General features: G+C 44.3%; 1 protein-coding gene across 1 annotated transcript in view; it reads right to left on the minus strand.

The window, feature by feature from the left end:
• Positions 1 to 25,623, minus strand: part of CIMIP6 (ciliary microtubule inner protein 6) — a 54,497-nt gene that overhangs the window by 6,457 nt on the left and 22,417 nt on the right. The window contains exon 3 of the mRNA XM_077485549.1: positions 23,789 to 23,945. Coding sequence (XP_077341675.1) covers positions 23,789 to 23,945 — 157 coding nt within the window. The remainder of the gene's footprint in view (positions 1 to 23,788; positions 23,946 to 25,623) is intronic.

Below are 25,623 nucleotides of genomic sequence, written 5' to 3' on the forward strand. Positions count from 1 at the left end.
AGTAAGGGCCGGTTCACACTGCAGGCGCGGCGAGGCAAGTCGGAGATGCCTCAGCGGCGACTTGCAGAGGACTTCTGTATAGAAGTCAATGCAAGTCGCCCAGAAGTAGTACAGGAACCTTTTTTCTTTTTCTGAGTCGGAGCGACTCGAGTCGCTCCTCTCAGAACGGTTCCATTGTACAGAACGGGGGCGACTTGCGGGAGCGAGGCGAGGTGAGTCGTGTCGCCTCGCATCGCCCGCTGTGTGAACCGGCCCTAATGCAACCATTGCGTTGTAAAGCAAAACAACGCATGTGTCAGAAGAAGCATTGGGGTTGATTTACTAAAGATAAATAGACTGTGCACTTCGCAAGTGCAGCTGCTCCAGAGCTTAATAAATTAGGTAAAATTTCACTTTGCAAAGAATATCCAATCAAGTGCATGAAAAATAAAAAACAGCATATTTGCTTGCACATGATTGGATGATGGAAGTCAGCAGAGCTTCTGCTCATTTATTAAAGTGGCGTTCCACCCAATAACGGAAGCTTCGGCTTTTCGGAATCCTCCGCCCCTCCAGTGTCACATTTGGCACCTTTCAGGGGGGAGCAGATACCTGTCTAATCCAGGTATTTGCTCCCACTTCTGGGCATAGATAGCCGCAGTATCCGCGGATATCTATACCATATCCCGCGCCTCCTCCACTCCCTCCCCCCCCGTCTTCTGGGAGACACACAGATCCCAGGGGACAGCAGGGACCAGTGGGATCGTGCAGCATGACACGCTCATGCGCAGTATGGAACCAGACTGTGAAGCTGCAAGGCTTAACTTCCTGATTCCCTTACCAAAAATGGTGGCGTCTCCACCTGAGAGCCGAGGGACAGATTGGCTTCGGGTGCCGACATCACGGACACCCTGGACAGGTAAGTGTCCATATTTTAAAAGTCAGCAGCTGCAGTAGCTGCTGACTGTATGTAAAAAAATAAAAATTAGGCGGAACTCCACCTTAAGCTCTGGAGCAACTGCAGAGTGCACAGTCTATTTGCCTTTAGTAAATAAACACCTATGAATAAGCTCTTGATTGAATGAAACGCATAACCGGAGCAGGTGGACGTTCGCTGCATTGGATGACATTAATAAACTTATTTCAGGCTTTTGAAAATTAGGCAGCCCCATCTTTGTATGTTTGCTATTGCTGTTTGTAGATCATGGACTTTCCTGGAGCCTGCATCCTTTGGTCGGTGGAGCGGTGAGGGAAGGCTTGGTAGATCATGGACTGTCCTGGAGCCTGCATCCTTTGGTCAGTAGAGCGGTGAAGAAAGGCTTGGTAGATCATGGACTGTCCTGGAGCCTGCATCCTTTGGTCAGTAGAGCGGTGAGGGAAGGCTGGGTAGATCATGGACTGTCCTGGAGCCTGCATCCTTTGGCCATCCTTTGGACAGTCCATGATCTACCAAGCCTTCCCTCACCGCTCCACCGACCAAAGGATGCAGGCTCCAGGAAAGTCCATGATCTACAAACAGCAATAGCAAACATACAAAGATGGGGCTGCCTAATTTTCAAAAGCCTAAAATAAGTTTATTGATGTCATCCAATGCAGCGAAAGTCCACCTGCTCCTGTTATGCATTTCATTCAATCAAGAGCTTATTCATCCTTTGGTCAGTAGAGCGGTGAGGGAAGGCTTGGTAGATCATGGACTGTCCTGGAGCCTGCATCCTTTGGTCTGTGGAGCCGTGAGGGAAGGCTTGGTAGATCATGGACTGTCCTGGAGCCTGCATCCTTTGGTCAGTGGAGCGGTGAGGGAAGGCTTGGTAGATCATGGACTGTCCTGGAGCCTGCATCCTTTGGTCAGTGGAGCGGTGAGGGAAGGCTTGTAGCTGAATGGTTGGGATGATTTACAATAAGCAACCAGCAGTCTGAGATGAAGTTCACCAAAGGCAGCCAAAACTTACGACGGGTGTCATTACTGTCAATATGCATGTGCACAGCGTATGTAAAGATTTCAGCCATGCTACACAATATAGTAATGGGGGGGGGGGGGGGGGGGGTCACATGGTTTCCAATTCAAAATTCAAAATACAGAATTTCAAAGTTTATTAATGCTAGTACAGAAATGTCCAACACATTGGACCCATGGGCGATGTTTCCTAGATGTTAGCCCCTGCAAAGCTCTTTCTATATATAGATTGTGGGTTTAGTATTATGGAACATATAATATCTACAGCAGCCAACAAGTTCCTGAACTTGTCACCCACTTATTTATATCTTATCTAGCAGCCACCACACTATACAGTATATTCTAATGTATACTACAAATTCCTGGCAGTTCATGTCTACTAAAACTATTTGTGGAAAGCGAAAGGCAAAGTTATTGTCAATGTACTAGTTAGCACTTTGCAAAGCATGTTAAGCCCATCAGTCCTTGCCCCTGAGCTTACAGTCTAATGCACTCATATACTCCAGAGCTGATTTGGATTGAGAGACAGATACCTTGACTGGTCTGTATGTGGAGACTGGTTATACACTAGAAACCACACATCCAATCATTTAGTTGGGTACAGGGATAAATGTGCTCTCCAGGCAGTTTGCGTCCAGGGGTGCTCATCCATCCCCGTATGCATGTAAATGTCAGATGTGCGGTTAGCAGCTTAAAGCCTGTCATTATTTGTACAGGCAGCTGTATGCAATATCTGCAAAACTCCGGGTGTAGAAATATGTCAGTTTTTTTACAGTGTACAGAATTCTGTACCCATGTGAATGGTCCCTTAAAGCGGAGTTCCACCCAAAAGTGGAAGCTCCACTTATTTGCCTCCTCCCCCCTCCGGTGCCACATTTGGCAACTTTTGAGGGGGAAGGGGGAGCGGGTACCTGTTTCTGGCAGGTACCCATTCCCACTTCCGGGAGACCTCGTCGTGGCCCCTCTGAAGTTTGGACCCCCTTCTCCTACAGTATTTGTAGCTGCTGACTTTAAATTTTTTCTGTAGGAGGCTGGACCTCCTCTTTAAGGTGGAACTTCAGCCAAAACATTTTTTGGGGTTTGGCATAGAATCCATATTTTTAAACAGGCAACAGTTAAATTTAAATGCGTTTTGAAAACTAGTAACATGGCTGAATTAAAAATCTTTATTCTTGTGCTAAAGCAGAAGAAAACCCATCGATTTAACAGATTTAACAGTTACATTAAAGCGGAGGGCCGGTTATAAAAAAAAAAAAAAAAAAGTCAGCAGCTGCAAACACTGCAGCTGCTGACTTAATAAACACACTCACCTGTCCAGGGCGCCCGCGATGTCGGCTGCCCGAGGCCGACCCGTCCCTCGGCTCTCGGGTCCCGGCGCCGCCATCCCTTGTAAGGGAAACAGGCAGCGGAGCCTTACGGCTTCACTGCCCGTTTCCTACTGCGCATGCGCGAGTCCCGCAGCTACTGCGCATGCGCGAGTCCCGCAGCGCTTTCTGAATGGGACGCGCTGTGTTCTGGAACACACAGTTCCCAGAACACAGCGCGACTCATTACCCAGAAGACGCCGCGACGAAGAGAGAAGACAGAAGATCTCCGCGGAGGAGGAAGAGGAAGATTAGGATAAAGTGCCTAGCAACAGGCATTTCTGGTAAGTAAAAAAAAAAATTTTTTTCATTTTTTTTTTTTTAGATTTTTTGTAATTTTTAAAAATTTTTTGTTTTTCAGGGTGGCCCTCCCCTTTAACCACTTCAGACCCGGAAGGATTTGCCCCCTTAATGACCAGGCCCTTTTTTGTGATACGGCACTGCGTTGCTTTAACTGTAAATTGCGCGGTCGTGCGACGCTGCAGCCAAACAAAATTGATGTCTTTTTTACCCAGAAATAGAGCTTTCTTTTGATGGAATTTGATCACCTCTAAGTTATTTTATTTTTTTGCGCTATAAACAAAAAATGCCAGACAATTTCTAAAAATATTTTTTTTTTTTACTTTCTGCTATAATACATATCCAAAAAAAAAAAATCTATTCATCAGTTTAGGCCAATATATATATATATATATATATATTCTTCTACATATTTTTGGTAAAAAAAATTGCAATAGGCGTATATTGATTGGTTTGCGCAAAAGTTATCGTGTCTACAAACTACGGGATAGATTTAGTGACTTTTATTTTTTTAATTCTTTTTACTGGTAATGGTGGCGAACTGCGATTTTTAGCAGGACTGCGACATTGCGAAGGACAAATATGACCCCTAATGACACTTTTTGGAGACCAGTGATATTATTACATTGATCAGTGCTATAAAAATGCCTGACTACCATAGGATAAAAAGAAAGATGTCTGTGATTGTTTAAATACCCAATCAAAGACATCCCAACCTGCAGAAACTAATTTCAGGCAGGTGGAGCTTCGTGTCTGCAAATGCGAGATCACTTTTTCAATATTTTTTCGCAGTGCTTCTGGGGAAGGGGGTGGGGAGGTGGGTTGTATGTGGAGGGTGTCAGTATTTTTTTTATTTTTAATAATTTATTTTTTTACAATTTAATTAGTTTTTAATTGTTTTTTTCACAATGCTTTTGAAGGGGGAGGGGGTTGGGGCAGTGGACAGTGATGGTAGGGCAGGGGAGAGTGGTGTCAGTAGTTTTTTTATTTTATTTTTTTACATTTTTACATTTTTTTTAATTTGTTTACAATATTTTTTTTCATATTTTTTGGGGGGCTTTGGTGAGAAGTCAGGGGTCTAAATAGACCCCTGACATCTCCCATTTGAGACAGACAAAGGGACTGAGGACACAGATTCCCCAGTCCCTTTCTCAGCACTAAAGATGAATGAACAGGAGACATAGTTTACTCTGCTCAGTAATCACAGGACACTGGAGCGAACTCGCTCGCTGTCTCCAATTACTAGTCCCCCCCGCAGCCGGCTCCCCTCCTTTCCCGCCGGCTGGGGGGGATGAGGGGGGCAAGAGGAGAACGGGGGGGGACATGGAGGGGGCCAGAGGAGAAGGGAGGTGGAGAAGGACACGGAGGGGGCCGGGAGAGGAGCACACAGAGCAGCTGTGAATGATTGGTGCAGCAGGAGGGACAGCTGTGATCACCGATCTCCTGTGTATCGATTTTTAGCTGACAGCTGCAGGAGGGAGAGAAGGAGAAGCAGCTGTCATCTAAAAATCGATACAAAGGAGATCGGTGATCACAGCTGTTCCCCGCCACACCGATCATTCCCGGGAGATCAGGAGGTACTTGCGGGTGTGCAGGAGCCGCCGCAGAAATGAAGGAGTCTCCTGCACCTCGCGGGAGACTTGAGATGTCTGCAATCAGGGGACATTCAATACTTTTTACTGGCCACACAAATAGCAATTCCAGTTAATATAATAATCAAATCTTTAATAAATTGTTTTCAATTAGAGATGAGCTTGGGTTCAGTCCAAATCTAGAAGGAAGCTGTCAGTGTTGGGCCAATCAGCTGTGGGTAGGGGATTCCTTGCTGCATGTACACTAAGGGGAAGGGATGCTCGTAACATCATTGACTCAATAAGGCCTCATGGAATAGAAAGTCTTTATTGTCATTGTAAAAAAAGCATACAATGAAACTTGATAAGAACAACAAGCCACTGCGTTTGCATGTTGCCAATAACATTGGCTAGGTATGGCCATGTGACCAAATTAGGTCAGTGATGTCACAATCATTCTTGTCCCTTTGAGCATGTGCAGCTGTAGGGTGGGGAATCCCCCATGCTGACTGGCCTGGTACTGACAGTTTCCTTCCAAGTTTGGATGGACATGAAATTAAAATAAATAAATCTCCACGCAATTAAACAAAACAGATTTATTATTCATGCATTTGAAAGAGATTTCTATGCTATGTATATGGTTTCGTTTTGCTCGATTGCACAGAGTTTTATTTATTTTTATTGCATTTTTAGGTGTGGGAACACATGACAACAGACGCAGCAATCATTTATATTATTTATTGAATTTTGTTCACAATTTGTGTGGTAGCGTGGGAGACTCTGGTATAGTATTTGGATGAACATGAGTTTGGACTGAAGCTAAGCTCATGCTTAATTGCAATAAATGGGTTGAGGGCCTTCAACACCCTGTCTTTCACATATAATGCAGTCATAACTTAAAGTGGTTGTAAACCCTTACAAACCACTTTGACCTAGATTAAGGCTTACGTGTAGGTCCAAGAAATATCTCCTAAACCTACACCTACACGGTTTAGGAGATATTTGCCAAAAGACAGGCACCGCTGTCTACAGTGCATGCGCCGTAGACAGCAACGCGCAGGCGCACTGATCGCGCCGCTGTTAACGGCGATGTGCCGTGAGTGGCGTCAAATGACAGCACCGGAGCAGCGAGACCCACCAAGAAGATGGAGGCTCCGTACACAAGGGGACAGCGGTGACTTTGCTGGCTCCTGTGCCAGGTAAGTGACACATAATGGACTACTATGCGATGCATAGTAGTCCATTATGTTTTACCTTTGCAGGGAATCAAAGAGGAAGTAAACCCATCATGGTTTACTTCCTCTTTAAATATCCCAGTGATTTGACAACAATTCACAGCTTTAGCCATCTAAATTGTGGAATTAACACCCGTGGAGACTTCCTCACACCAAGGAAGGCATTATGTAGCTAGTACAGGTATGGTTCCTCAATATTTCCAACCCCCATCTTGTTCTTGGACAATCAACATCTGTCTTGACCCATTTCATGGTGACTGAAATAAGGTGTCTGGCCTACCTGTGGTGGTATAAATGCTGGGGTATCTTCATGGCACTTATTGGAACTGAAGAACTGGCTTGGAGAAGCTACAAAATATCTTTAACTGCTTCCGGACCAGCCGCCACAGGTATACTGCGGCAGGTTGGCTCCCCTGCGCGAGCCGTCGTAGCTGCATGTCTGCTTTTCAAGACGCTTTAGCAGGCATGCGTGCCTGCAGCGTGTGCCTGGAGCCGATGCGTGTGCCCGGCGGGTGTGATGACCGTTGGGCACCCGTGATCACTCGTGACAGAGCAAGAACCCGCACAAACCCCCAGTTCTCTCAGGGGAGTAGAGACAGATCATGTGTTCCTACTAAGTAGGAACACCAATCGGTCTCCTCCCCTAGTCAGTCCCATCCCCCCCCCCGCACCACAGTTAGAACACACCTAAGGAACACAGTTAACCCCTTGATCGCCCCCTTCCCTGCCAATGACATTTATACAGTAATCCATGGCAATTTTTAGGTCTGATCGCTGTATAAATGTCACTCGTCCCAAAAAAGTGTCAAAAGTGTCCGATCTGTTCCACTGCAATGTCACAGTCACGATAAAAATCGCTGATCACCGCCATTACTTGTAAAAAAAACAATCAATATACGCTTATTGCGATTTTTTTTACCAAAAATATGTATTGAGGAAAATTATTATTTTTTAAAAAAAAATTTGGGATATTTATTTTTCAAAATTGTCGCTCCTTTTTTGTTTATAACGCAAAAAATAAAAAACGCAGAGATGATCCAATACCACCAAAAGAAAGCTCTATTTGTGGTGAAAAAAGGGACATCAATTTTGTTTGGGCACAATGTTGCACGACCGCGCAATTGTCAGCTAAAGCGACACAGTGGCGTATCGCAAAAATGGCCTGGTCAGGAAGGGAGTAAATTCTTTCCCGGGGCTGAAGTGGTTTTAAGATTATAAAAGTGACTGTTTTCAGCCACGGTGCTATTGCCCCCTGGGGTGTCTTCTGGGTTCCCCTAGGGTGTTTCAGGCACAGGGCCTAGTTTGCCCTGGATCAGGTTGTGAGTTGCCAAGGTAGGAGTGGGTTGGCCACCAGTACAACCAATAACACTCTAGGGACCCATTGCTTCATTTGTTGATATGGTGATGATGTCCACCTCCGCCAGACGTCCTCCACCTCCCAGCCTCTGCCAAAAGGTGTAGGGCTGTGAGGTGAAGAGGGGACTGTGTGATTGGGTGGCTGGGTGACTGTAGGGATCTGTGATAAACATAGCTCCCAACTGTCCCTGATTTGAAGCAATGTCCCTCTGTCCCTCATTCTTCCTCATTTGTCCCTCATTTTGGTCTAATCCATATAGTTGTATATAAAATGTACTTTTTATTTTTCAAAAAGTGTTTCCCAGAGCTAAACCTTTCATCCAATTTCTAAATTGCTGCATTTGTAAATTCTAAGAGCCAATATAAAGGAATAGTAGTGGTAAAAAAAAAGCCCTTGTAGATTTCATAAACCTTTTTTTGGGTAATTCTCCTTTAAGGGGGTGTGGCACGGGGCGTGTCTTATGCCTACATATGTTTGCTAGTTAGGTGTCCCTCATTCCCATCTCAAAAATTTGGGAGGTATGGATAAAGGTCTCTGATTTGGTGAAGGGAAACCAACACGACGGGCAGACTCTGATGTGATTGGGGGAGCCTGACATGATGGATGACCTCTGATGTAATAGAAGATGTGTTGGGGGGGCTTTTAATGTGAAATCAAGGTGGTTGTGTGCATTATTCAAGGATCGGCTTTTCCATCAATAAATAACATTTACATTTTTTACATTTTAGAACGGGGTACCTCCAGATTTTTGCACACTTTTACAGGGTACCAAGGTTGACAAATGCTGACCTTCAAAGATAAGATATGGCATAAATGAGGACCTTCAAAGATAATGCAATATATGAGCCATTTAATCAATAAACAATTGTTTTCACTAAAATTGGTCTTTTCTTTGACTTTGATATTGTTTTCAAGCAAAAGACAGCTTGAAGTGGGCGAATATGCAGTATGCTCGATCTTTTGTTTATTGTTATGTGTATGGCCAGCATAAGATTAACAATCTATCCTTTACAATACAATACAAGTAACATTTTACTCATGGCTTATAAAATATGCAAAATGCACGAAAGAAATTGTCAGAATTTAGGAATGAAGTCTGTTATTTTGTCCAATAGAGAGACACCCACGTATCAGATGTCAGATGAGATTTAAGTTTGGAAGGCAGATTTTTTTTTTATTTCCTTCTGCCGAGTTCCTCAATTTAACCCCCTCACTGCTACAGAGAGATGTCAGCTTCCCTTCTCCTCAATATTTTAGGTTCTTCAAGGCATTTCAGGTGTTAAAGAAAAAAAAACAAAAAAAACATGGAGCCTTTTACTTGACAGCTGTTGATATAAAGGAGACAGAACACACTCCAGAGTGAAAATTATTTATATATATATACAGTGGTGTGAAAAAGTGTTTGCCCCCTTCCTCATTTCCTGTTCCTTTGCATGTTTGTCACACTTAAGTGTTTCGGAACATCAAACCAATTTAAACAATAGTTAAGGACAACACAAGTAAACACAAAATGCAATTTGTAAATGAAGGTGTTTATTATTAAAGGTGAAAAAACATCCAAACCATCATGGCCCTGTGTGAAAAAGTGATTTCCCCCTAAACCTAATAACTGGTTGGGCCACCCTTAGCAGCAACAACTGCAACCAAGCGTTTGCGATAACGTGCAATGAGGCTTTTACAGCATCCTGGAGGAATTTTGGCCCACTCATCTTTGCAGAATTGTCCTAATTCAGTTACATTAGAGGGTTTTCGAGCATGAACGGCCTTTTTAAGGTCATACCACAACATCTCAATAGGATTCAGGTCAGGACTTTGGCTAGGCCACTCCAAAGTCTTCATTTTGTTTTTCTTCCGCCATTCAGGGGTGGACTTGCTGGTGTGTTTAGGATCATTGTCCTGCTGCAGAACCCAAGTTCGTTTCAGCTTGAGTACACGAACAGATGGTCGGACATTCTCCTTCAGGATCTCTTGGTAGACAGCAGAATTCATAGTTCCTTTTATCACGGCAAGTCTTCCAGGTCCTGAAGCAGCAAAACAGCCCCAGACCATCACACTACCACCACCATATTTTACTGTTGGTATAATGTTCTTTTTATGAAATGCAGTGTTCCTTCTACGCCAGATATACTTGGACACACACCTTCCAAAGAGTTCCACTTTTGTCTCATCGGTCCACAGAATGTTGTCCCAAAAGTCTTGGGGATCATCAAGATGTGTTGTGGAGAAATTGAGACGAGCTTTGATGTTCTTTTTGCTCAGCAGTGGTTTTCTCCTTGGAACTCTGCCATGCAGGCCATTTTTGCCCAGTCTTTTCCTGATGGTGGAGGCATGAACGCTGACCTTAACTGAGGCAAGTGAGGCCTGCAGTTCCTTGGACGTTGTTGTGGGGTCTTTTGTGACCTCTTGGATGAGTCGTCGCTGCGCTCTTGGGGTGATTTTGGGCAGCCGGCCACTCCTGGGAAGGTTCACCACTGTTCCATGTCTTCGCCATTTGTGGATAATGGCTCTCACTGTGGTTCGCTGGATTCCCAAAGCTTTGGAAATGGCTTTATAACCCTTTCCAGACTGATAGATCTCAATTACTTTCTTTCTCAATTGTTCCTGAATTTCTTTGGGTCTAGGCATGATGTGTAGCTTTTAAGGATCTTCTGGTGGACCTTACTGTGTCAAGCAGCTCCTATTTAAGTGATGCCTTGATTGTGAACAGGTGTGGCAATAATCAGGCCTGGGTGTGGCTAGAGAAATTGAACTCAGGTGTGGACAACCACAGTTATAGTATGTTTTAACAAGGGGGGCAATCACTTTTTCACACAGGGCCATGATGGTTTGGATTTTTTTTCACCTTTAATAATAAACACCTTCATTTACAAATTGCATTTTGTGTTTACTTGTGTTGTCCTTGACTATTGTTTAAATTGGTTTGATGTTCCGAAACACTTAAGTGTGACAAACATGCAAAGGAACAGGAAATGAGGAAGGGGGCAAACACTTTTTCACACCACTGTATATATATATATATATATATATATATTGTGACAGAGCGAGGCTCTGTCCCTGTGAAATTGGAGGAAAGAGGGATCTCCAACCCTGTGTCCAGGTCTGGATGATAACGAGCAGGGTGTGTGCCCAGCTGCAGACAGGCCATATAATGAAAGGATGTTGGGAGTAGAGTGAGAGGGATGGTGGAGTGGAGTAGCTTGAAGCTGTGTGCGTCCAAAGAGCCCAAAGCTGTGTGCGTTGAAGGGTTGAAGCTGTGTGCGTCCAAGGAGTCCAAAGCTGTGTGTTAAAGGGCTTGAAGCTGTGTGCGTCCAAGGAGCCTAAGACTTTGTGCGTCCAAGCAGTTTGGTGGACGGAGCAAGTACCTATAGCAGCACTACTGCTGAAGAGTAGCCAGGTGGGCTAGCATTTTCATTTGGATTTTTTGTGTATTTAATGTAAGCTTGGACCCCTGGGATTTCTGGATGGACTAATATTTTGTTTTCTTATAATAAACGTGGGCTACCAGGCCCTTAACCATAAATGCCTGCCTGATGTGAACTAAAAAATGCATCTACCAATTGAGCTAAACACCCCAATGTTACAAGTGGTGGAGAATACGGGCACAAGACGGTGGAATCCGGGTCCTTGCTCTACAGTAAGTTCAAGTCAGGAACTATTGGCTGTGTGTGGAAGTGCAGCCAGGCAAAAGGCATTGCGTGTTGCAGGTGAGGTACCTGTGAATGAAAAGTCAAAAAAAAATTTTTCTTGCTATGAACTGTGTTTGTGTGCATGAGACAGCACAATCAGTGTGTGCAATGTGCAGGTGAGGGAAGCTTGCATGAAGAGAAAAGCAACTTGCTTTAAAAGAGACACTTTCATTTTCCTGGACTGTTTAAAGTTGTTCTGGAGTCTCTAAGTATGGGGCGGTCAAAGCTCCTAAAAAAGGCCAGGTTTGCTGAAATGAGAGACAGAGCTTTGTGGTTGGAGGGGTTGTTACCGCCCGAACGAGCCCCATACATACCTGATCAGAGTGTATCAAGGAGAAAAAGGGCTGCGGTTGTCCCTAGCAACACTGGTGCAATGAGTGCACAGGTGACTGCTGTTATGGAGAGTCCACCAGCATTTGAATCTGCAGTGGATTGGTGCAAGCGGCATTTAGCAGCACTAAACCAAGCTACAGAGGAAAGGAAGCCAACCCTCAGTGCAAGGGGAAAGCCGCTGGATGTCCATAACTGGAAGAGGGCTGTTGTTGCCTCTGGCAAAGCTGATGCAGTTAAAACAGCTAATGTGAAAGATGTGAATGTGTCACAACATGAGACGGGATCCAGCAGAGAGAAGCCCATGCTATATGCAAGGAGTGAGGCTGATCAAAGGCTGAGGATGGGAGTGGTTGCCCATAGCAACGCAGAGGAAGCCAGTCGGGCTATCTCTGTACCATGGGCTATGTCTAATAAGGATCGTGGAAAGTGGCTTAAGGAGGAGCCAATTTATCATGTTGGAGAGAGCCAGCAAAGTTCTGCTGGGAGAGTGCGGTCTCCCATGGCAACCGGAGTGAAATTTATGCCTGAAAGGAGCTGCAGTAGAGGTTTGTTCAGCGTCCCCACAAAGAGGCCTGTGCATTCCGGCCAGCTGGGAATCACCAGGAGAGAATCGCTTTGGGAAAAAATCGTGCAGTACCATGCCTGGAATGTGGCCAGCTGGGGCATGGCATGTTTTCTTGCCCTAGGTTGTGGAATACGGCTGGAGATAATGTTGCTGAGAAAGTTTTGTCTGTAGGCCCAGATTCCGGTGAAAATATGTTTGCAGTCACCCCTAGCAACAAGAAGTTTCCTGTTGTGCCTGCAGGGGGTGCTAAATGGTGGGAGATGCCTACTGTAGTTTCATCCCATGGCCACCAGGAGGAGTTGGCCAGTAAAAGTGCAGCAAAGGACTGGTTACGAGTCCATGACGATGTGAGAGTGACCCCAGTTAGTGGGGCCACTGAATGTGCACTTGAGAATGACTTTTCCCTATATAGTGGGAATGCCAGGGTTAAAATCCAAATAGAACCTGTGTTGATGACTAAAAGTGTTGTGTCTAATGACTATCAGGCTCAAGTTGACCATGGGCTAGGACAGCCTACAAATGTGAAAAATGCTATAAGTGTTACTGTTAATGAAAAGTTTAATGCTGTTGGGAAAACTTTTGCTCTAAAAGAACCTGGGGTTAGTAAAAATGGGCCATTGCCTGTAGCAACTGGTGGTAAGACAGCACAGTTGTCCACAGGAATCTCCAGGGAACTTCATGTATTGGAGTCAGAGGTTGCCCTGGACAACTGCGATGTCACTCTGGTGGGACAGAATGGAACTGTACTGTGTAATGGTAATGTGTTAGTGCAAGCTGCTAGTACTAAAAATGTGCAGATAAATGGTGAATTAACACAACCTGTGAAAAATGCAAAGGTGTGTGAGGTTTATGAAATGCAAGCAGAGAAAGGTGGTGAATATGGTGTATTGCAACCTGTGCTACCACAGTCTGACATGATTTACAATGACTGGTGTAATGAGTCTGCAACTAAGCCAGTCTGTTCTTATGTGTCTCCTTTGGCAGAAGGATCGGTGCTGAGGAGTACCGCAGAAGGGAGCTCACATACAATAGATTGGAATAGTTGGGGTGAAAATCTTATCTCCCTGATAGATAAGGCTTTTATGCACAAAAATAAGGTGGACACAGTTTCTGCTGGGCCAGCAGGAGGGGCTGCAGAACAGCCTGTACCTGAGGGTGCGGTGGCTGCTGCAGGGATTAACCCTCGTGAGCAGGATGAACCAAATAAGGGCACAGCAGAGACATTGTCCGTGACCCACAAAACTGAGGTTGGCATGGAGTGTCAACGTGACGTCACTGGTAATGTTCTGGAGCAGTTCACTGATGCTGAGCCTGAGAAGTTGGGTATGAGTCCAGCAATTGGCAGCGCTCTGGTGGAGCACCAGGCTGTGTTTACCTCCAGCTGCGAGAAGGTTCCGTTAACCGTCGCAACTTTTCAAGTCTCAGCAAGTGAGTCTCTCTGTATCCCCAGTGTCATGAAAGACCCCAGGAAGGACTTAGGTCTGGAATCAAGGGCCTGGTTTATAACCGAAGCATTAAAAGAGATGCTTGAACTTTGGGATGTACAGCCAATCTATACTAGTGTGTCTCCTCCACAGTCTGATGGTCTGGTATTGCGGAGTACCACTAGGTGGAGCACTGTATGGCAGGCTGTACAGAGCAAAGCAAAACGGGACAGGAATGGTTTATTCCTAAATTTGCTACTTTTGTTAAAAGTTGCTGCTACGTATGCTGCTGGACTACGTGCAGAAGAAATATTTGAGACAGACTTTGGAGAAGTTGAAAATAAGCCTAAAATGTCTGTGGTTACACCCCCTAACAGCCAGATGGGAAGCATTTCTGCTGCTATGGTCCAGTTTGGTGCTGGTCAGTTGGTGAAGGGTGTGTATACTGCACCAGTAGAAAAACCACATGAGGTGGAAGGGCCATGTGTGGACCTGAAAGCAGCAGAGATCCTGACCAGGGCTCAAACAAGGGTGGTTAAAGAGACTGGGGTCCCCAGTCCAGTGCTTGGTTTAGGTGACAAACCTAATAAGCTCCCCGGGACAGGAGCGTGGTAAAAATTGTATGTGGATCAGACGAGAGCTTGCCTGTTCCGGTGGATAAAAATACAGATGGCATCAGAACGGGTCAAGTGGTAGGACAGCTGCCTGCAGAGTGGGTGAACCCAGGGGAGGTGGCGTCCTGTGAGGTTCCTGTGGGTGATGGTGGCCCTCTGGTATGTGTGCCCTCTGCAGACTCTGCCCTAGCAAATTTTGAAAAAAAAGGCATTGGTGACATGTGCAACATTGAGAGGTCTAATGTTGGTTTGAATATGTCTGTCAATGATGAACCAAATAATGTGTTAATGGTACATGATAATGTGGGGCCCAAAGGTACAGGTAAACCTGGTAATCAATTAGTGACTGCTGAGTCAGGTACCAGAAATAAGAGGTGGGTTTCCGTTCTAAACACTATAGAAATAGGCCCCCTACAGTCTCAGAACAGTACTGCTGAGAAAGTTTTGGGGAAACCTGGGAACCTGAAGCGTGGAGGCAGAAGGGTTGGTAGAAAGACCAATGGGAACCCATTAAGATTTCAGGAGAGGAAGTGCTTATGGAAATGCACTCGGAAGAAAAGTTGGGAAGGTTGCATCAAAGCTCATAGCAGAGTGACAGTAAGGCTTAGAGGGAGACACCAAAGGAGGCATTGGGTAGAGTTCCCCGTTAGGAGAAGTGAGGTCGGACAGGAGTGTACTTCTGTAAATGGTATCTGGCACAGAGGTGCCAAAAGTAACTTGGGGGTTCCGCCCTCTGGGTCGAAACAAAGGGGGGGAATGTTCCTGGAAGCACACCCGGAAAAAGGTTGGGCCTACGTGGCTGACAGCCAGCACAGAGGTGTTCCAACCATCATGATGGGTGCTGGTGTTCCTCCCTCCGGATCGAAACAAAGGGGGGGGGATATGTGACAGAGCGAGGCTCTGTCCCTGTGAAATTGGAGGAAAGAGGGATCTCCAACCCTGTGTCCAGGTCTGGATGATAACGAGCAGGGTGTGTGCCCAGCTGCAGACAGGCCATAAAAAGAAAGGATGTTGGGAGTAGAGTGAGAGGGATGGTGGAGTGGAGTAGCTTGAAGCTGTGTGCGTCCAAAGAGCCCAAAGCTGTGTGCGTTGAAGGGTTGAAGCTGTGTGCGTCCAAGGAGTCCAAAGCTGTGTGTTAAAGGGCTTGATGCTGTGTGTGTCCAAGGAGCCTAAGACTGTGTGCATCCAAGCAGTTTGGTGGACGGAGCAAGTACCTATAGCAGCACTACTGCTGAAGAGTAGCCAGGTGGGCTAGCATTTTCATTTGTTTTTTTTGTGTATTTAATGTAAGCTTGGACCCCTGCGTGGGATTTCTGGATGGACTAATATTTTGTTTTCTTATAATAAACGTGGGCTACCAGGCCCTTAACCATAAATGCCTGCCTGATGTGAACTAAAAAATGCATCTACCAATTGAGCTAAACACCCCAATGTTACAATATATATATATATACAGTAAATATTTATTGTAATAATAACATGAATTACTCTGTGGAATTTTTCAGCCTAGGTTAAAAATAACGAAGTGTTCATTTCAAGTCAGTTGCAATAAGAGATTTGTTTTCCCCTATCCAGCCTATAATCCCTATGGCTGAAATATTTCAGATACAATAGTTTTTATTAAGTAAAACAATATGAAGATAAAAGCTTGAGCAAAAAATGAAAAGTGCCCCAAGCAAAAAAAAGAGAGGGACAGCCAGAATGAGGGAGGAAAAAGAAAAGTTCAGAACTAAGCAAGGTGAAAAGGTGGGAAACAGTCAAGACAAGAAATAAGAAAGAAGGGAAAGAGATGTAGACTTAAGCAGGAAGATAGAACAGAACCTGCAGGTTAGATGGTGTTCCAGAATGGTCCAGAATACCCAAGCTGGCTGGGGGCAGAGTGGAGAGAGCATACAACCACCATGGGTTCCACACTTTAAGGGATTTAGCTTGAGAGTCATGAATTATAGTGGTCATTTTTACGAGGGTAGTCAGAATGCTCTTCACCTCTGCAAACCCAACAGAGTGCCTTCTCCAAGCCCTGGCAATAGCATGCTTTGCGGCAATGAAAAGGTAGGTGGCCAACTTCTGTTGGTAAGAGAAGAGGCCTGGGAAAGGGCAGTGGAGAACTGCATCCTGGGCAACCTTGTGAAAGTGTACATAAAAAGTGTTGAGAGGAGGCTGTAGACCCTGGACCAGAAGCCAGGATCAACAAATTTGGATCTTGTCTCCACACTGTCCACAGCCCCGAAGCATCGATCACTATATGACGGGTTAGAATGAGCTAGGCAGACCCGGACCCGATACCAGCGGAGGAGAAACGTATAGGTCTTCTCCATGGTGACCTTGTTGAAAGAACATTTGGCTACGGATGACCAGGCCTTGCTCCAATCCTCTAAATCTATGGAGACTGCCATGTCTCGCTCCCATTTGGAGATGTATGGGTGAGAGCGAGATGAACCCCCTGCATTCAAGGAGGAGTAAATAGAAGAGATAGTGTCCCAAGCTCCAGGCGAGTGAAGACAGATATGTTCAAAGAGCGTCATCTGAAAAGGGAAAGAAGAATTGCGGTGGAGGGCGGAGATCCAGTGTCAGAGTTCTGGATGGCAGAAATATTTCAAGTTGAACTATGAGAGAGAGCTGGCCTGGAGGGTTTGGCCCCCAAGGCCAGTGGGTAGGACATGTTTTGCTGATAATCCATATGTTCCCATGCCAATACCTGTACAGCATGTTTGTGAGGCTGCGACCTCTTCTGTCTTTCTTGTTTTACTTATTATTGTTTGTTTTGGGGCTCTCCCAATGTGTGTTTTTGATGTTCAAAACAATAAAAATAATATTTGCAAAAAAAATAAATATGAGAGAGAGGTGTTTGGTTTTGTACATATCAATTTCTGTAAAATTTGTGGTTTGTGGTAAAAAGTGGTTGTAAACCACTGAAATTAAAATGTAACTAAGTATATCCTTCTATAGTGTGTACTTTCCTCAATAAAAAGAAAATAGTGTGATTTCTGTCTCCTCTACCTTACCTCTGTTATCGGCATGAGTCACTCCTGACAGTCCATGCCGACACCAGACAATTCCCTTTCCTCCCCTCCAGCACACAGCAGGTGATTTTCAGCCTCAGCTGTGCATGTTTCCCTATGAAACTGTGTAAAGGGGGTGTGTCCATTTCCTCCACTAAGGTCTCAGATTACACTCAGCTCTCTGCTCTGCAGTGCGATGTGAGATCCCTGCCCCCTGCATTTTGAAACTAAGAAATGTGGTTTTCTAGACTTTAAACTATTGGAAAGGACCAAGGGCTGCAGATAAACAATTTATGAAGTAGGATTTGCTTCATTTCTGTGTAGTCACTTCCGTGGGTATATGTAAGGAGTTACAACAACCTTAAAGTGGTTGTAAACCCTCCCCCACAACTTTGTCCCATGTAAATCAGCATAAAAAACCCTAATGAACACTGCTTGTAGATATCTCCTTACTTGCTTAGTATTGTTGTAATCCTTGTTGTTCTGTAGAATGAAGTCACTGAGCATGCCCAGATCTCCCCTGATTTACGGCACACTCTCTATGTCTTATCTATCTGTTATCAGGACTTCCTATGGCACACCACTGAACTCTGATAATCACTCAGAGCTTCCTCCTACACACCATGTGACCATGTGACCTCACATACAGTCTAAACTTGGCCATTACTGCAGTCTTATCAGCTGAAGCTGATAAGTCTGACAAAGGCAAACATTAGACATCGGCACAAGTAAATACTATGAAATAAACAAGTAAGCTATGAACAGGGAAGCAGGGTTGCCATAGAAACGTTGTATTGAGAAGGCTTGGTTAACAGTACAGGAAGTGCTCAATGTAAGGGCGGAAATACACTCCACTGTGGACTCAGAAAACAATACTTAAGATGGAGCTGCCTAACCCCTGGAAACAAGTTTTTTTAAAGTTTCTTTAAACAGTAAGTAATATGGGATTTGGGCTGGTTACAGTGGCTATAGTCTGATAATTACTTATTATAATGGACTAAATGAAAAGAAGCATCAGAGTGGGAGAGTTTACTTCCTCTTTAATAATTTCTTTAGTGATTTAACAGGAATAATAAACACAAATATAAGCCGCAAATTATTCTGATTGAGGCCATATAAAGAATATGTAAGGCCTCTTTGTAGCGGGTGTTTACCATGTCATGGTAGCTTAAAGGGAAGAGAAAGCAGTAAATACAACAACATAAAATCTTCTCCAATATCAGATTCAAACAATTAGGCAGTTAATGCTAACAGATAATTGTGGGGTCCTCATCCAATTGGAATGCCTATGCAAGGGTATTCCAGGGGAGGGCGCTGTCCTATTCCTGCCACTATACAGGATGACCTTCAGTGCTCCAACCTACTGGGTATGAGATCTGTAACCTCTACTACCCTTCCTGTCTTGTCAGGGACCTGGTTCAAAGTCTGAGCTATCCCTCCTCATCTGGATCCTGTACTTTGCAACAAACTGGAAGCAACTAAACTATCCTGAAATGCTACATCACTCCCTGCTCTGCAGCACCCCTTGGCTAGCCACACCCAGGGATGCCACCTGCCTGCACTGGGCTACCTATGGACATTGGACAGGGTCTGAAGAAATAGACAAATTTAACAGAATGCTCATTCAAGGAGTTGGAAAGATTATTTTTATGAAAGAAAATCTAAACATAGTTAGTAAGGTTGAATAAAGACACCAGTTCCTCCAGTTCAACCTGAGTGAGTGTCTACAATTGTCCCCATCCCTGTACATTGCACACTCACATCGGTCCCTACCCTCAAGGATCCAACAATCCAAGGTCCCCATTCATATACTAGGGCCAATTTGGGACAGAAGCCAATTAACCTACCTGCATGTCTTTGGAGGGTGGGAGGAAACCAGAGTACCCAGAGGAAACCCACGCAGGCACAGGGAGAACATGCAAACTCCAGGCAGGTAGTGTCGTGGTCGGGATTCAAACCAGCGACCCTTTTTACTGCTAGGTGAGAGTTCTACCCACTACAGCACTGTGCCGCCCTAAACAACCAGTATTCATTTTCACTTCAAATTTCGATTTAGTTTTATTCATAGTCTATTTACTAAAATGCCATTTTAGTTTTAGTCTTATTTTAGTCATCTGGATTGTTTTAGTTTTATTCATATTTTAGCCTACTAAAATCTCCAGTACGTTTTAGTCAACTAAAATTTCCGTTACACATTAGTGAACTAAAATCTAGTGGGTTTAGTTAAATTTTAATGCATTATTTTAGCATTTCTCCAGAATTTCCAAACTTCCAATCGGCGTAGTACGTACCCAAACAAACTTGATGTCCTTTTTTTCCCCACAAATATTGATTGGTTTGCGCAAAAGTTATAGTGATTGGCTCAGGGTGAAGATATACTCCTGGAGTAAACATCTAATAACATGTATTAGGGATGGGGAAGTAAAGAGAAGTGAGGGCATGCACAGGGCAGAGAACTGGTCTTAGGAGGCTGCTATTTTACCTTGCTTGGAGGGGAAACACTCACCACGTGGTTTGCAGGGCATTGTTCCTGAACTGCTAGGCAGCAGGCAGACAGAGGGAGGCTGCGTCTCTCAGCCAATCATTATCCAAACATTATGAGGGGGCCGGGGCTTTAAAAGACAGGCAGAGCTCCAAGAAAGGTGGAAGTTCAGGTGGGTAAATCTCCCTCAATCACATTTTCATGCCACCTATCAGTGCCCATAAGTGCCACCTATCAGTGCCCTTCAGTGCCACCTCTCAGTGCAGCCTCATCAGTGCCTCCTCATCAGTGCCCACCAGTGCCGCCTCATCAGTGCAGCCTATCAGTGGCCATCAGCACACATCAGTGAAGAAGAAAAATTTCCTGCTTGCAAAATCTTATAACAAACTATGAAAAACTTTTTTTCCCCCCAAATTTTTATTCTTTTTTCCTTTATTTAGCAAAAAATGAAAAACCCAGTGCTGATTAACCACTTAAGGATTGGAAGGATTTGTCCTTTTTTGCGATACGGCACTGCGTCGCTTTAACTGACAATTGCACGGTTGTGTGGCGTGGTACCCAAACAAACTTGATGTCCTTTTTTTCCCACACATATTGATTGGTTTGCGCAAAAGTTATAGTGATCGGCTCAGGGTGAAGATGGCCTGAAAAGTTAGAGAGGTTTTTAAACTAGGCAACGGGGGGGGGAGAGAGAGTCCAGATATAGTCAGCAATGAACATATTCCAGAGGGTAGTATTGGGGGGATTAGTGGTAGGTTGACTAAAGCACATTGAGGAGAAGGCCTTCAAAAAATACAAGGCTGAGGGATCATTGTCAGCATTCAGAGTTTATAAAGAATGCAACAAGAAATGTAAGGGTGCAATTAGGGTGGCTAAGACAGAACACAAAAGACACATAGCGGAGGAGAGCAAAAAAATAAAATCCCAAGAAATTCTTTAAGTATATAAACAGTAAAAAAGGAGGACAGACCATATTGGCCCCACAAAGAATGAGGAAGGACATCTGGTTACAAAGGATGGAGAGATGGCAAAGGTATCGTCACGAGGGAATCGGGGGGCTTCAGTAACCAAAACTGCAGTGTTTGTCCTCATGACACATCACAGGAAGCACCCTCATGGCCAACAGAGGACAGAATTAAAAAAATAGACTTGGGAAACTTAACATTAATAAATTACCGGGACCAGATGGCTTGCACCCGAGGGTACTTAGGGAACTCAGTCAAGTAATTGCCAGACCATTGTTCCTAATTTTTACTGACAGTCTACTGACTAGAATGGTACTAGCTTATTGGAGAAAAGCCAATGTAGCACCAATATTTAAAAAAGGGTCAAAATACATCCCTGGGAATTACAGACCAGTTAGCCTAACGTCAATAATATGCAAGCTCTTGGAGGGGATAAGGGACTATATACAGGATTTTAGTAATGAAAACTGTATCGTTAGAAGTAATCAGCATGGATTCCTGAAGAATCATTCTTGCCAAACCAATCTATTAACCTTCTATGAGGAGGTGAGTTGCCATCTAGACATAGGAAGGCCCCTAGACATGGTGAATCTGGATTTTGCAAAAGCATTTGACACAGTTCCCCATAAACGTTTAATGTACAAAATAAGGTCCCTTGGCATGGACCATAGGGTGAGTATATGGATTGAAAACTGGCTACAAGGTCGAGTTCAGAGGGTGGTGATAAATGGGGAGTACTCGGAATGGTCAGGGGTGGGTAGTGGGGTCCCCCAGGGTTCTGTGATGGGACCAATCCTGCTTAATTTGTTCATAAACGACCTGGAGGATGGGGTAAACAGTTCAATCTCTGTATTTGCGGACGACACACAAGATAAGCAGGGCAATAACTTCTCCGCAGGATGTGGAAACCTTGCAAGAAGATCTGAACAAATTAATGGGGTGGGCAACTATATGGCAAATGAGGTTTAATGTTGAAAAATGTAAAATAATGCATTTGGGTTGCAAAAATATGAATGCAATCCATACACTGGAGGGGGGGGGGGGGTGAACCTCTGGAGGAATCTATAATGGAAAAGGACCTGGGGGTCCTAGTAGATTATAGGCTCAGCTATGGCAAGCAATGCCAAGCTGCTGCTAACAAAGCAAATAGAATTTTGGCATGCATGAAGAAGGGGATCAACTCCAGGGATAAAGCAATAATTCTCCCACTCTACAAGACTCTGGTCTGGCCATACCTGGAATATGCTGTCCAGTTCTGGGCACCAGTCCTCAGGAAGGATGTACTGGAAATGGAGCGAGTACAAAGAAGGGCAACAAAGCTAAAGGGTCTGGAGGATATTAGTTAGGAGGAAAGGTTGTGAGCACTGAACTTATTCTCTCTGCAGAAGAGACGCTTGAGAGGGGATATGATTTCAATTTGCAAATACCGTACTGGTGACCCCACAATAGGGATCAAACTTTTTTACGGAAGGGAATTAAAATTAGAAGAAAAGAGGTTTAAACTTAAACTGCGTAGAGGGTTCTTTGTTGTAATAGCGGCAAGGATGTGAAATTCCCTTCTACAGGCAGTGGCTTCAGCGGAGGGGCATCAATAGTTTCAAAAAACTATTAGATAAGCACCTGATCGACTGCAACTTACAGGGATATACAATGTAATAGTGACATATAATCACACACACTGGACTTGATGGACTTGTGTCTTTTTTCAACCTCACGTACTATGTAACTACAAAATAGGGGACAGATTTATGTAATTTTTATTATGTATTTTTTTTTTTACTAGTAATGGCAGCAATTTGCGATTTTTAGCGTGACTGTGACATTGCAGCGGACAGATCGGACACTTTTTTGGGACCATTGACATTTATACAGCGATCAGAGCTATAAATAGCCACTGAGAACTGTATAAATGTCACTGGCAGGGGAGGAGTTAACACTAGGGGGCGATCAAGGGATTAAGTGTTCCCTAGGGAGGTGTTTCTAACTGTGGGGGCAGTGTACTGACTAGAGGAGGAGAGAGATCGCTGTTCCTGATCAGCAGGAACAGAAGATCTCTCTCTATGCCCCTGTCAGGATCTGTCTGTTTATATTGACAGATCCCCATTCTGGCTCTCTGAGGAGTGATCGCGGGTGGCCAGCGGACATCGCGGCCACCGGCCAGGCACATTGGCTCCGGCGGTGCGAGCTCCCTGTAGCAGTTGATGTACAATGATGGCGAGTGGCGCAACCGTGCCAACCTGCCACAGTATAACTGCAGGCTAGTCAGCAAGTACTTACTCAACACCAAAGGCAACTCTATTTGTGTGAAAAAATTATAAAAATGTCATATGGGTGCAGTGTAGCATGACCACAGAATTGTCATTCAAAATGTGACAGCACTGAAAGCTGAAAATCGGCCTTGTAGGCAAGTGGTTAAAGAGCTTCAATACTACCAGGAATTAGACCACCAGAAATTTTGGAGTGGTTGGTGGGCTTAGAGGCTCCAAAAGTACATACAAGTACCTCTAGGTTTCGGTAACAAATGAACTCATTAATTGGCCAGAGCTACAGTAATGTCCTGCGTACTGTCCTATAATATAAGGTCCACTTCACAGAAAACACAAAATATGATGATCCCTCAATATGAGTTTGCAGCATTAGGCAGCAATGTAGACCAGTTTTTCAAAATTGCCATACCAATAGACTTATCTGATAGAGTTGGACGACCAGGGGGATGTTCTAGCAACAGGCACAAGTGGTTTTGATATGCATAGCTTTGCACTAAATGTAGTGTATGGGGTTTTAGCCCATGTACACAGAAAATTGCATATAATACATAACTTGTTGTGCTAGTTCAACTGATAAAACTGAAATGCAATGCATTATTATTCTTGCAGTAAAACTGAACAGCAATTTGTGTCCTGGGGTGGCTCTAATTTGCCTTACATTCCCAAAAAGGCAGGTAATGGGTAACTCACCTATTCCTTGTAGCGGGGTTTTGTGTGGGTTGCAGCCATGGCGTGTCTGGTGGCTGGAATTGGTCAGTTTACAGAAGTTACTCCTTTGGGTGGTTGTCCAGTCATAGGATGGTTTGTGAAGTGGTACATTTTCCTCTGTCCTTGGCCACCACTCTGTCTGTGCAAAAGGATTATTGTTTGAGGAACAGGTAAAGAAACATTAGTTAATTAATTCATATTCTTACTTTTTATATTAAACTTTGGCATATGTCTTGTTGAAAAAATACATTAAGCAATATTTGATAAAACCGATCATATTTCCATGCAAAAAAACACTTGTGTTCCCACGCTATCTTGTAAGTAGCAATGAGAAGATCTCCAGCTACTATACACTGAGCAACCGATGGTAAGATTCACCATTTTTTCATTCCCCTTATCCTTTAGTGAAATAGTAATGGTACCCATTGGGCCATCTTACAATTTTGATAGGGCAACTCGTGTTCCAGCCTGGAGACCAGTCTCAGAGCCACTTACTTACAGAACTCCAATCCATATTGTTGGATTATCAAGTGGAATTATCAAGTGGGATTCCCCATTCACAGTGTGAGCATTAACAGTGTGAGCACTACCCAAATAAAAAAGAATTTTTTTTTCTTATTAAGGCTGTTGGTTTGGATGAATTGATTTGTTATTCCAAAGCATCAGCATATCACATCTAAACAGGACAGGGGGAGAGGAGGAGAGACAGTGAATATTAATTTAATCTAAATGAATGCTACTGGCCAAAAAACAATGAGAAATAAAAAAAACTATGATTGCTTTAGCATGTAGAGAGGATTTTATGTCACCCAGGGATTACACCCATGCAGTTTGACGGACCCCATGATGTATGCCTCATTAGCATAAAACTGGCATTTTAGCTTTTTCCAGGACTGGCAAATCCTGGTATGGATCCTGGAGGCTTTGTAGATTATTGGTGTAAAGGGGTGAAGCCTCCAACCCTGGATCTACAATTTGATGGTGACCAGCACTATGGATGAATTGATCAGTTATTCATACTCATCAGCATATCGCATCTAAAGGAGGCAGTGAACATTTTATTCTAAATGATTGCTACTGGGCAAAAAACAATGACAAATAAATAACTATGAACTATGATTGCTTTAGAGCAGGGGTCTCAAACTGGCGGCCCTCCAGCTGTTGTGAAACTACAAGTCCCATGAGGCATTGCAAAGCCTATAGTTACAAGCATGACTCCCTCAGGTAGAGGCATGATGGGACTTGTAGTTTTGTAACAGCTGGAGGGCCACCAGTTTGAGACCCCTGCTTTAGAGTGTAGCAAGGATTTGGTGTCAACCAGGGTTCACACCCATGCAGGCCTAGGCACTCCATAATGTATGCATCATTAGCAAAAAAACTGGCATTTCAGCTTTCTCCAGGATTGGCAAATCCTGGTATGGTTCCTGGAGCCTGGAGGCTTTGTAGAGTCTTGGTGCGAGGGGTGAAGCCTCCAACCCTGGATCTACAATTTAATAGTGACCAGCACCAGCTGATTGTGTGCAGGTGTGCACAGGCCTTACATTATGAAATAAGGTCTTCACCTTCTTGAGGAGACTGTTGTGCTGCTAGCGAGCAGTAGGTGCATGAACACATTAGGGGCCTGTGTCCGGCTTCACTTCCTAGGCCAAGACCTGGAGATACAATTGCTGCTGTCGTGTTCTAGATGTTCTTTTAGGCTGAGAGCTGCTATAGCCAAAGTTGGGCTGCTAGACAGCCATGAGGCTATAGTTCTTGATTTGGATACTATGTGATGCTGAAACTCCTGTATGGGAAATCCAAGTGCATGGAACTTTACT

The sequence above is a fragment of the Lithobates pipiens genome, unplaced genomic scaffold, assembly GCF_037356315.1.
Source record: "Lithobates pipiens isolate NorthernLeopardFrog02 unplaced genomic scaffold, aLitPip1_a1.2 Scaffold_18, whole genome shotgun sequence".
NCBI lineage: Eukaryota > Metazoa > Chordata > Amphibia > Anura > Ranidae > Lithobates > Lithobates pipiens.